Below are 12,897 nucleotides of genomic sequence, written 5' to 3' on the forward strand. Positions count from 1 at the left end.
ATCATCATCATCATCATCATCATCATCATTATTATTATTATTATTATTATTATTATTATTATTATTATTATTATTATTATTATTATTATTATTATTATTATTTTCATTTCACTTCTTTATTTTTTTAAAAGTTTTTTATTTTTTTTATATAGAGTGTCGTGTGTCGCGAGAGTGCAAACGTGAGTCATGACAATAAATCAATACGACCGCTCCATAGTCCATAGTCAGTCCACACTACGTTTGGGTTTGGGGGGAAAGTGGGAGTAGGGGGGGGGGGGAGAACATGTTGTGTGTGTGTGCGGGGGGGGGGGGGGAAGGGGGGGGGGAAGTGGCGAGTGTAAATCTCTTATCCTTGATTGTGTTATAAAATGTCATCGGGGATTATTTATCTTTTCTTACTACCTTATGATAATGGTGGTGGGGGTGGTGGTGGTGGTGTCGGTGATGATGATGTTAATGCTGCTGCTGATATTGATGATGATGATGATGGTGGTGGTGGTGGTGGTGAAAATGATTATATGTAGTATTGTTCTTGATAATGATAACTAAGATAAAGTTATTGATGATAATGCTGGTCGTGGTGGTAGTGGTGGTGGTGATGATGATGAAAATGATTAGATGTAGTATTGTTCTTGATGATGACGACGATGATGAAGTTATTGATAATGATGATGAAAATGACTCCATCCATCCATCTATCCATTTATCTATCTATCATTCCATCCATCCATCTATCTATCAATCCATCCATCCATATATCTATCAATCCATCTATCCATCCATCCATCCATCTATCCTTCTATCTATCTATCATTCCATCCATCCACCTATCTATCATTCCATCCATCAATCCATCTATCCATCCATCCATTCATCCATCTATCTATCTATCCACCCCTCCATCCATCCATCCATCCATCCATCTATCTATCCACCCCTCCATCCATCCATCCATCCATCCCTTCATCTATTATCAACCCATCCATCCATCCATCCATCTATCCACCCATCCATCCATCCATCTATTATCAATCTATCCATCCATCCATCTATCTACCTCGTCAGAGTCAGTACGGCTACCTGGTTGTCCAGCTCCTACTCAGTCATGTAGACAAGCACGTCAAGAGTGACCCTCGTATCAAGACGTGTATAGTGTCGGTGTTGTATGAAGCTGTCCTCATCTCGGCTGGAAACTCTATCGGTTTGACATTTCCTCCTTATTTAGTTCTATCTATGTGTCTGCTATTTATCTATTTATCTATCTGTCGATCTGTATATCTATCTATCTATATATCTATCTATCTGTCTGTCTATCTATCTATCTATCTATCTATCTATCTATCTATCTATCTATCTGTCTGTCTGTCTATCTGTCTGTCTGTCTGTCTGTCTATCTATCTATCTATCTATCTATCTATCTATCTATCTATCTATCTATCTATCTATCTATCTGTCTGTCTGTCTGTCTGTCTGTCTGTCAATCTATCTACTATCTATCAGTCCATCCATCCATCCATCCATCCATCCATCCATCCATCCATCTATCTATATATATCTCTATCTATCTATCCATCAATATGACTCTATCTATCTATATAAATATATCGCTTGCTTTCTCTCTCTTTATAATTATGAATACATTATGTATTATACCACACACACATACAATTCCCACAGTTGGAACAAATATTTAATGTTAGATTATGTAATTGTTATTAGAAAAAAAAAAAACAAAGAAAGAAAAAAGCGAAAATCATGTTGAATTAATATTAATATTTGTTTTATTTCCTCTTAATTATTTAGTTTGACTTTTTTATTTGCCCACTAACACACAGGTCCTTCCGTTCTTGAAGTGTTCAATAATTTGGTGAGGCACCTCAAGATCTCCATCGAACAGAAGAGTGTGGATGAGAGGCAGAGAGGGGAAGAGGTGAAGTTTGAAGAGGCTGTTGTAAATACAATAGGTAGGCTGTGATCAAATAGCATTTTGCTTGCATTATTATTCTCACCCCTTCCATCTTTCATTCCATCACCTCATCACCTGACCATTGATCCCCGGGTTCCAGTTGAGCCTTTTTTTTCCCAACCCCTTCCCCCCTGTCTCCGCTCAGCAGTGATGGGTAGCTGAGTCTGTAAGATCTGATAGAATTAACTTTGTGATAGACTTGTGTCCTATCCAAAGGATAACAAGCATTGCTGTTGTCCATTTTACGCTATATAGAAACAGGGAAAAGCTCCGACTCTGTGGGCCTCTAATAACTCTATAGGACTAATCCAGGGGAGAAAATGACACATGTCACACTGACTCTGATTTAAGAAAACAGAATTTTTAATTTTGGAAGTCTTTTACTCTGTATTGTGCGGCTATGTGGTCTAGGGTATGACACTCGCTTCCGGATCATAAGGTCCTGTGTTCGAGCCTCTCACTCGGCAAATAGTTGAGTCCTTGAAAGAGGCTCTTTACTCACATTCTTTTACTGTACTCAACTGTAAAAATGAGTACCTGGCCATTAACAGGCGTTATCTCTGTCAGAAAAAAAAAATGTAATAACGCCTAACAGGCTTCATGTTTCGTCCTACATGTTACGCGTTGCTGTAGGTCAGGGACCCTTTCTAAAGTACTTTGAGCACATTTAGTGGATATTGCGTTATATAAAAGCTCAATTAAAAAAAAAATTGATTTGGGGTTGTTTTTTCCCCCTCCACTCTTTATCATGATAATGTGCCCTTTTTGTGTAAAATTTTACTTTCATCTTAAACTTTGACAAATGAAAGATATACTAAGGGACATAATTCATGAAATTTGATTTTGTGACATGTGCTCTTATTCCCCTGTGGTCTTCATCTGTTAAAGATGTATTAAAATTTGACCAGTTGTACAAAATTGTGTTATGTCTGGGAGAACCTACTGCTAAAACAAGTCAAATATAAAGTTACAGCAATAAAAAATATGAAATTTTGTTTTCATCACTCTTAAATACGACATTCATCCTCGTGAAAAATACATATCAACGAAATCCAAGCTTGATTTGTTTGGCCTTGGGTTCAATTTTTAGTATATGTCATCATCCCGACATAATACCGTTTTGAGGCGGTGGGTGATACATGTTCATTTGAAATTTTGTGATCATTGAATGTTAACATTTCTGACCTCCCTTGGTGGGCAGGAGGTCACGTGTTGTGTCTTCGATCTATCCCCCTATATTTGCTTTCTGAGTTTGTTTTCTGTCTTTGTCTTGGAACGGGATTACTCGGTATTGTCGTTGGCTGAGAGAGCGGGTCAAATCTGTAGCATTAGTTTTGGGAGATGATTATTTTCTACTTGTAAATCATCTCTCTGTTATGAACTGTTGCATTTTTTGTTTTGAAAGTATATTATTGGTTTGTAAACCACTCAGTGGGATCCTGTGCTTGTGTCTGGATGAGATTTTTAGGTGATTTTAAATTAAGACCAATGCTCTTGGAATCTTCATCTGTTTCCTGTTTAAAGCATTCCCCTTTGTCTTACTTTTTCTTTTGTGCCTTAATTGTAAATCTAGAATTTTTTGACTATCTTATTTTCTTCCATTTTACTGGCGCTGAAATGACCTAAATGTGTCGTAAGCGCTGTAAAACACCTTAAAAACAAAAGCAAAAGTTAAAATTATTAGTTGTGCGGCTATAAGGTCTTTTGGTATGACACTCACTTTTGGATCTGGAAGGTCCTGGTAACATGTATTGTTCAACAAAGCAGTTCCATTTTCTTTTCAGGTGAGTTCGCCAACAACTTGCCAGACTACCAAAAAATTGAGATTATGATGTTCATTATGGGAAAATTCCCACAGTTTGCCAATGAAGAAGATATTGGGTAAGTTTGTGAGTGTGTGTGTGTGTGCATCGTTTTTTGTGTGTGTGTCTGCGTCGTTTTGTGTGTGCGTGTTTGTGTGTACATCGTTTTGTGTATCTGTGTGTATGTTTACATCGTTTTGTGTGTGTGTGTGTGTGTTTGTGTATGTGTACGTCGTTTGTGTGAGTGTGTATATGTGTACATTGTTTTGTGTGTGTGTGTGTGAGTGATGTTTTGTATTTTGGTGATTTTTATGTTTGATCATGCTCTATGTGACTTATACATTTCAAATTTTATTCAGATGAAACGCGAGATGAAAATGCCATTTACTTTTTAAAAGAAAAAAATTATTTAAAATTATTTTTATTAATTATTTTATTATTGTAATGATGATGATGATGATGTGGTGATGATTATTATATTATTATTATTGTTGTTATTATTATTATTATTATTATTATTATTATTATTAGTAGTAGTAGTAGTAGTAGTAGTAGTAGTAGTAGTAGTAGTAGTAGTAGTAGTAGTAGTAGTAGTAGTAGTAGTAGTAGTAGTAGTATTAATATTATTAATGTTTTCATCGTTATTTTTAGCTCTGTCAAAATTGATATATTTTTCCCCTCTTGATAAAATACAATGACTGTTCTTAAGGAAGATTCATTTTGTTCTTCTCCTCAATGATAGATTAAAACTCTCACCATCCTTGAATGGTGAAAAAGAAAAAAACTCCAAAAAAAATTGAGCTTTTATTTAGTGCAATATTCACTTAACATGCTCAAACTTCTTTACAAGGGGTCCCTAGGCTACAGCGACACTTAACATGTAAGACGAGACATAACGCCTGTTATGCGATATTACATTTTTCGGACAGACACATTGCTGTTAACAGCCAGGTACTCATTTTGCACCTGAGTCATACAATGAGATAATATTGTGAGTAAAGAGCCTTTTCTAAGGATTCAACAATGGGCTGTTTGGGACTCAAACCTAACACCTTCCAATCCGATGGTGATTGTTATACCACTAGTCCACATAGCCAGTTGTCAATGGTATGATACAGCACATAAATCACAATTAAACACTGTTTTAATGCTTTTTTCAACAACAACAAAAAATACAGAAAACTGGACAAACAGCTGTCTCTGAATCTCTTGAGAACTCTACTTAAGGTGAGTTTGAGTTTATTACATTTTAAATATTCTCATTTTAAATATTTTTGCGTATTTATTTAATTTTGATTATAGATACAGTCACCAAATGAATAAAATTTTAAGAAAAAAAAAAGAAGAAAATGATAAATTTCCTTTAGTCATCTCATAGGATCTATTCCAAGGGAATACTGGAATAATCCAGGCATCAGTCGCAATGTAGGGCGAGGTGACTTGCTCAAGCAGGTATTTGAACACGATACTTTTTGGGTATAAAGCAAAGACCATACCACTGAGCCACGCTTCTCCAGTGAAAAGTCAATAATGCTCGGTTTACACTATTTGTATATAAATTTATTTTTTTTCTTGTGATTCTTTATTTCTTTGATTTCTTTTTCTTTTCTTTTCTTTTTCTGTTTTTTTTTGTTTTTTTTTTTCTTTTGGTTGCTAGAAAACCATCCATAGTCACTGATTATTGACACTGCTATTTCAACTCTCTTGAGTTCACCAAGATTTAAAATCAAACACATTTGTTTGATTTTCCATTTATATGAAATAAATAACAATGTGAAATTGAACGAAAGCTTCAATTTAATATACGAAATCCGATAATGTGGACGTTTCGGGTTTCCCCTTTATCAACCAAACAGGATGAATGAAACACTACAGACGAATGAAATAATGTGATAGTGGCGTTGTTCAGTCTGTAGTGTTATCTGTTTTTGTGTATTAAATTGAAGCTTAAATTCAATTTCACATTGTTATTTACTTCTTCAAGCTTCGAGCAGCAACTTTTTCCATTCACATGAAATGCGAGGTAAATCAGTTTGACCATTTTGTCATATGTGATGACGAAGAAATTCTAAATTCTATGCATAGTTGAGTCCTTGGAAAAGACTTTTTACTCACTTTCTCTCACTGTACTCAGGTGTGAAATGAGTACCTGGCGGTTAACAGCGTTGTCTCTGTCCGAAAAAATTATAATATCGCCAAACAGGCGCCATGTCCCTACATGTTAAGTGTTGCTGTTGGCCAGGGAGCCCTTGTAAAGCGCTCTGAGCACGTTTAGTACATAAAAGCTCAATTAATTTTCTTCTCATCTTCCAATTCGATCAGGTTGCCACCAAGTACAAGACAGTGTCCATGTCACAGGCTTTTCCACCAGACTTCCTGCACCCCTTACTTCGTATCTCCATCACAGAAGATCCAGGCATGAGAATTATCGTACAGGAAATCTTACACACCCTGTTAGACAGGCACGGAAACGCATCTAAACTCAGGAACATTGTGTAAGTAGTCCTTCCGAAGCCTTAGGCCATTGGAGCCAGAATTTATCCCAGTTTCTATAACATGAAACCGTCAATAGCGATTGCTTGTTATCCTTTAGATAGGATGCTAGTCTATCATGAAGTACTTTCCACGAGATCTAAGAGACCCAGCCTGGGTGGGGATCCTGACCTTAGCGGGCAGCGAGGTCCATACTGTGTCTTCTATCCCCTTATATCTGTTATCCAACATGTTTTCTGTCTTTGTCTCGGAATGAGATTACTTGGTTTTGTCCTGGCACTGGCCGGAATCCTAGCTGGGAGGGAAACAGTCAAATGCATAGTTATTGTTTTGGGAGATGATATTTTTTTCCTTGTAAATCATCTCTCTGTTATGTATTATTATTTTTATTTTGAATGTATAATGTAAGCATTTGAGTGTGTTCCTCTTTGTTGGATTTTGTGCTTGTGTCTGGATGAGACTTGTAGGTGATTTCAAACTAAGTACATTGGTGGTATGCTCTTGGAATCTACATCTGATCCCTATTTGTTCTCAATTCCCCTTTGTCTTACTTTTTCTTGGGTGCTTTAATTGTAATTCTAGAACTTTTTACTATCCCATTTTCTTCCTTTTTACTGGCGCTGATATAACCTAAATGTGTTGCAAGCGCCGTAAAACCCTTAAAAACAAAAAAAACATAAGAGACCCAGCTACCCAATCACTGCTGGGCTGACAAGGGAGGTCAGAAAAAATCTCGACTGCACCCGGTTTGACCTCGACCCCTTTGCATGTTAAGCGAGTGCTCTACAGACTGAGACTAATAAGTAATCTTCTCAAGTCGATTGTTTTGGATTGTGCCTGTCATTTTTGGCCTCTTTTGTAATGATAATTATACATTTCTTCACCGATTGAAAATTATGTTTATCTCTCTAAAACTTAGCTGTTAAAAAATTTGATTTGACAAAATGTTTAAGAACGTAAGAAGCCAATGGCTTATTGTAGTGGATGATAATTCCTTAATGCTAGTAGTCGTGGTAAAGGTGCAGCTATGTGGTCTTGGGGTATGACACTCGCTTTCGGATCAGAAGGTCCTGGGTTCGAGCCTCACTCGGCGTATAATTGAGTCCTTGGAAAAGGCTCTCTATTCACATTCTCTCACCATACTCAGTTGTAAAATGAGTACCTGGCTGTTAACAGCATTGTCTCTGTCGGAAAAAAAAATTTGTAATATTGCCTAACAGGTGTCATGTGTTGTTCTGCATCAGGGACCCTTTGTAAAGTGCTTTGAGCTCGTTTAGTGGATATTGTGGTATATAAAAGCTCAGATTTTATAGGTAGGGAACTTATTCAGTGCCTTTTGCTCCAGCCTCAAGGTGGTTTTACAACTAGTTATAAGATATTTGTATAAGTATACATGTTAAAGAGAGTTATCGTTATAGCAAAATAACCATAAGGGGAAAGGAGGGGGGAGGGGATACTTGACTCTGTCTGTCTTTTTTCAGCCATCGACTTTATCAGTTTCTACTCATACCGGCACACATGCACCAACACAAAAACGTGTTCAAACACGCACATATAAACCAACAAAACAAAAAAAAGGCACACACACACACACACACACACACACACACAAAGCTTGTTTAAAATTTTTTATACAAGTGTGTCTTTCAAGATGTTTTGTTTTGAGATGAATTTCAAAGAATTCTGGATGGGGTTCCTGACCTCCCATAGTGGGCAGGGAGGTACATACTGTGTCTTCTATCCTCCTATATCTGTTTTCCAACATGCTTTCTGTCTTTGTCTTGGAATGAGATTACTTGATTTTGTCCTGTTCCTGGCTGGATACCCTGGTGGAGAGGGAAACAGTCATATGTATAGTTAGTTTTGGTAGATGATATTTTTTTCTTTGTAAATCATCTCTCTGTTATGCACTGTATTATGTTTTGTTTACGTATTATATATGATTTGTAAACATTTGAGTGTATTCCTCTTAGTGGGCACCTGTGGATGTGGATAGATGAGACTTTTAAGTATCTCAAACTAAGTACTTTGATAGTATTCTCAAGAGAACACTATCTACATCTGTTCCCTATTTGAACCAATTCTCCTTTGTCTTACCTTTTCTTGGGTGCTTTAATTGTAATTCTAGAACTTTTTACTATTCCATTTTCTTCCTTTTTACTGGTGCTGATATGGCTTTAATGTGTTGCTAGTCCGAAAAAAAACCTTAAAAACAAAGCAAAACAAATTTCAAAGAATTTAATTTTCTCTTTTTCGCAGCTTACCAAAGAGTGTAGCCAGTCTTAAGTTGACAGTAAAAATAAACTCTAGACAGGACCTTTTGTTCATGAAGAAGGTGAGATATTAATAATAATACAAATATTAATAATAAAAATAATAATAATAATAATAATGATAATATTGATAGTAATAATAATAATAATGATAATGATAATAATAATGATAATAATAATAATGTACTTTATTCATCCAAAAAAGGGAAATTCGTTTACTTCTTCTTTCCCATTAGAGTGGAATGCAGTTGTACTGGCACATCATTGAAAACCTGCAGCTGCCTTCCAATAGGGCAGACAACTTTGAGGCGTTGTATTGCACCCTGGGATTGCTGTGCCTTGAAGTAGGTCAGGACGAGGTCATCATTGAACTCATTCGATTGGCCCTCGATATTCAGGTAGGTGTCATGAAACTGTAATGGGAGTACTTAGCTAGGAAATATGATGTAAAACAGACTCAGGCAAAATCCATGTTTTATCAAATGGTTGAAAAAAAAAAAAATGATAATTATGAAAAGTGTAAATGTGTCCCATCCACATGAATATGTGTTAAAACTGTGACAAATAGTAACTGTTTTAAAATATGGAGACTATGACTTGATTGGAGTTTGTTTGTTTTATATTTTACCAATATGTACATATATGCAGGTCTGACATCCGAACCGACTTATGGGCCTAGTTTACCATTGTCTTAATGGGCAATATTTTGCGTCATTTTTTGAGATTTCCATTTCAACAATGAGCCCATAAGGAAATGGGTTATCAGACCTGCAAATAAGTGCACGTCGCATTTTACGAATTACTAGCTTAGATTTTTTTTAAAAAGACCTCCATTACTAGCTTTTGTGTTATAATAATTAATTGACATAATTTGGAAGGTGTGCTTTCCCAAAATGTCACTTATACATACTTTGTCTTCATTAAATGATTAGTTTACAAAAAAAAAAAAAAAAAATAGAGAAAAGATAAAAACATTTGAAACCAGCCATTGCTTACAATTTTTTCTTTATGACACTCGTCTGCGTATCAAAAGTTACTGTGTCCTGCTGGGTTGAGTCATTGGAAAAGGCCTTTACTCAAGTTTTCTCACTGTACTCAGATGTAAAATGAGTACCTGGCCTTTAACAGTGTTGTGTCTGAAAAAAATTGTATAATTTTACAAGTATAATTATGATCAACTTCTACAATATAATTTTGAGCATTGCTCGAATGCTCGTAACAATATTGTAGAAGTTAATCATTATTATACTTGAAATATTTTATATAGCTCCTTTAATCATAAAGTTGAGCACTATTATTTCATGATTTTGTTTTTATAATATATATATATATATATTTCTTGTGTGTTTCAGCAAATGGCGTTGACAAGCAACAACCTTCCCACAACCCATCTGTGTGCTATCCATGGACTAGTGGCTGCCTTCCTCAATCTACTGAGTCAGATGACCCAGGTTGGAACCCTCTACCATGCAGTCCAGTGGGTGAGTCTCTCCTCTTCTCCTACCCCTTCTCACTTAAAAATTGATAGCTCATACTCATGCCTATATTTATTCGGGGCTCAGTTGGTAGAGCACTCACTTCATATCCAAAGGGGCCGAGATCGATACCGGGTGAAGTGGAGATTTTTTTTTTTTATGACCATTTTTCATCAGTTTACCAGCCATCCTCCGATAAAGACTTTTATTTTTATTTTATTTACTATATGCTTCATAAAATATGTCAATACTTTTTATAACGATTATTTATTCATTTTTGTAATTCACATTTGTAAAACCAATTTCTTTATAGATGTATACAGTTTATTTATATATATATTAATTTTTTTTTCTAAACTTCTTTCTTTCTTTCTTTCTTTCTTTCTTTCTATATTTATTTATTTATTTATTTATTTATTTATTTATTTATTTATTTATTTATTTATTTATATTTTTTATGGTATATGTCATTCTTTGTCCCCCCCAAACTTCTCCCTTTAATTGTTCCTAGTTGCATTGCTTTGTTTTGGTTTGTTCTTTTGCTTTTTTTCTTCTTTTTTTGCTTTTGTTTTTTGTATTGTTTTGTTTTGTTTTATTTATGTTTTTTTGTGTGTGTTTTTTTTTCGTCCAATTTCCTTCCTATACTTCTATGTGACGAGGAATAAGTAATAATAATTTTAAATCATTTTAAAATATTTCCTGGCTGTAGGTATTGGAAGCAAGAGAAGCAGAGGCCCCCTATCTTTTACCCAACTTTGCATTTAACAGAACCAATCGTCCGCAAAGGTGAGAAAGACGTCCTCTGTTTGTCGCATTATCTTATGACACACTTTAGTCTCATCCAAATAGTGTTTGTGTGAACGTGATACTGAGCTGCTAGAATGTACGCAGTGTAAAAAGTAATAAACAAAAATGAATATAACAGGTTTTTTAAAAAAAAGAACAAAATACCAAACACAAATCGTTTCAAGCTCAAAATCCTTCTTCAGCCAATAAAAGGAAAATGAATATATAAATACATCTCTTAAAAATTAGATAGATGGCAGAGAAATACAGGGTGTCCATCAAGTTGAAACGTTACAGCCAATGTACTTTAAACATTGACTTATGAATACACAAATCCTTTACATGTTGTTTACTACAGTCCAAGCCGGATAATCGCAACTGGGTTAATTGCAACTTTTGGTTAATTGCAACATTTTCCAAGAAACAGAATTAATTACATATAAAAGTCATTGGTTGATTGCAACAAACCCTAGATTAATTGCAACAAATTTTCGAAACAAAATCCCATGATTAAATTTCATCATGAGTGAAACCATGACAGGTTGAAGAATCGAGAGTGAGTGGGGTTTAATGCTACAGTAGTGTGTCACCACTCTATTAGAGACAAAAGAGGGTGGGACTTTGAAGTATGGGTTTATGATCTCATCTGTGACTATTAAATAGGAGTCTTGATAACAGGTAGCCAATGCCAGTTGTGAAGAGAGACTGAGTGATATCCTTTGTTCTGGGATTGACAACTGTGTATTGTGACCAACGGGTTTGGTGAGAGCTTATTGTCTTTCATCACGGCTAATCTCTTTGACTCTTACAAATATTGAGAAAAAACGAGTGAAAGTTAATCCAATCTGAATAAGATGTCGACTTGCATCAAGGGATGTTTTTTGTTTCAATCAAATTGCCCAGTCTGTGGTGGACTAAGAACTATGCTTACAACAAGTGGTTTGAGTCTACCATATATGTGTAACATGTTGCAGTAGTGGACAGGAAACTCAACTTCAGTAAATTGCAACATTTTCGCTGATCCCAAGGTGTTGCGATTATCCGGAGTGGACTGTTATTATCTTTTTCTCATTGCGCTTCGGCATGGTTGCCATGGCTACCTAAAAGCAAATAAAACATATTTTCGAGTTCTTTCCATGTGTTTTTTTGTAGTATTTGTGGCGTGATAGATTCAATAACAGCTCTTTTTTCATAGTATGCTTGTCAAAATCTTGTATAGAAGCTAAATCAACAATGTCAATGTAGCCCCATTGGAAAACGTGTTGTTTAGACATTTGCAAACTGTCTGTCTCACGGCGTCTAATCTGCACTATAAATCTGACCGTTTAGTTTCCCGCTGTTCCGAGCGCCGACGTAACCTCACCCGACAGGTAACCGGGGTCAACAGCGGTCAGCCGATATCAATTCCCAGAACGTAGATTTGACGTGCATTGGGTGATACCAATGGATGATTTCCGTACCAATTAACCTCACGATCTTCGTGACGATGCAATTCCACCCAAATGCAAAGAATTCTCGCAGACCTCCTCTTTCCATCGGTCCAATTTTTATTTCAATATCTCCAGTACTTATTCCACAAGCCGTGATTCAAATTCACATATTTTTCTATAACATTTAAATAAAATTACTTGTAATTACCTCAGGATTCTAAAAAAACGTTGCTATAAACTTCAAATTTTTTTTGGTGTGATTCACAAGGCACAAGTTTTACTACGAAATGAGGTAAGTTTCATTTACTTTTCAGTTTTCATTATTTTGTAATGATTATTTTTCCGCGGTAGGTCAGGTAATAATGATATTACCTCTTTAGCCTTGTTATTGAAACGTAATATTTCGCTGCGGTTTTATTGTTAATTGTATTTTTATTTTTTATTTTTTTCAATGATGAGTTAATTTGATTTTTAAATTGCATAATTTGAATTATCTTGCTAATGTTTAATTTTAAATGACATTGTGTGTTGGGCCTCAACTTAGCTCAACTGCTTGTTAGAATTTTCCTGCCCCCCCCCCCCCCCCCTTTCTTTCACCAAATTGGGTGAAGTATTTGGTTTTTCTTTTTCCAAATTTTATGTACGCTGTTATGTATGCATGGATATGAGAAG

At 35.4% G+C, this 12,897-nt stretch overlaps 1 protein-coding gene across 3 annotated transcripts in view; it reads left to right on the top strand.

The window, feature by feature from the left end:
• The window catches only part of LOC144962635 (protein EFR3 homolog A-like), a 66,826-nt gene that overhangs the window by 29,652 nt on the left and 24,277 nt on the right, over positions 1-12,897 (top strand). For all 3 annotated transcript variants that reach the window (XM_078895736.1, XM_078895737.1, XM_078895738.1), the window contains 9 exons: positions 1,066-1,201; positions 1,836-1,964; positions 3,751-3,847; positions 4,947-4,995; positions 6,091-6,263; positions 8,521-8,596; positions 8,771-8,932; positions 9,887-10,015; positions 10,719-10,795. In XM_078895736.1, coding sequence (XP_078751862.1) covers positions 1,066-1,201; positions 1,836-1,964; positions 3,751-3,847; positions 4,947-4,995; positions 6,091-6,263; positions 8,521-8,596; positions 8,771-8,932; positions 9,887-10,015; positions 10,719-10,795 — 1,028 coding nt within the window. The remainder of the gene's footprint in view (positions 1-1,065; positions 1,202-1,835; positions 1,965-3,750; positions 3,848-4,946; positions 4,996-6,090; positions 6,264-8,520; positions 8,597-8,770; positions 8,933-9,886; positions 10,016-10,718; positions 10,796-12,897) is intronic.

The sequence above is a fragment of the Berghia stephanieae genome, chromosome 1, assembly GCF_034508935.2.
Source record: "Berghia stephanieae isolate SIO BIC M18660-M18661 chromosome 1, UCSD_Bste_1.3, whole genome shotgun sequence".
Lineage (NCBI taxonomy): Eukaryota > Metazoa > Mollusca > Gastropoda > Nudibranchia > Aeolidiidae > Berghia > Berghia stephanieae.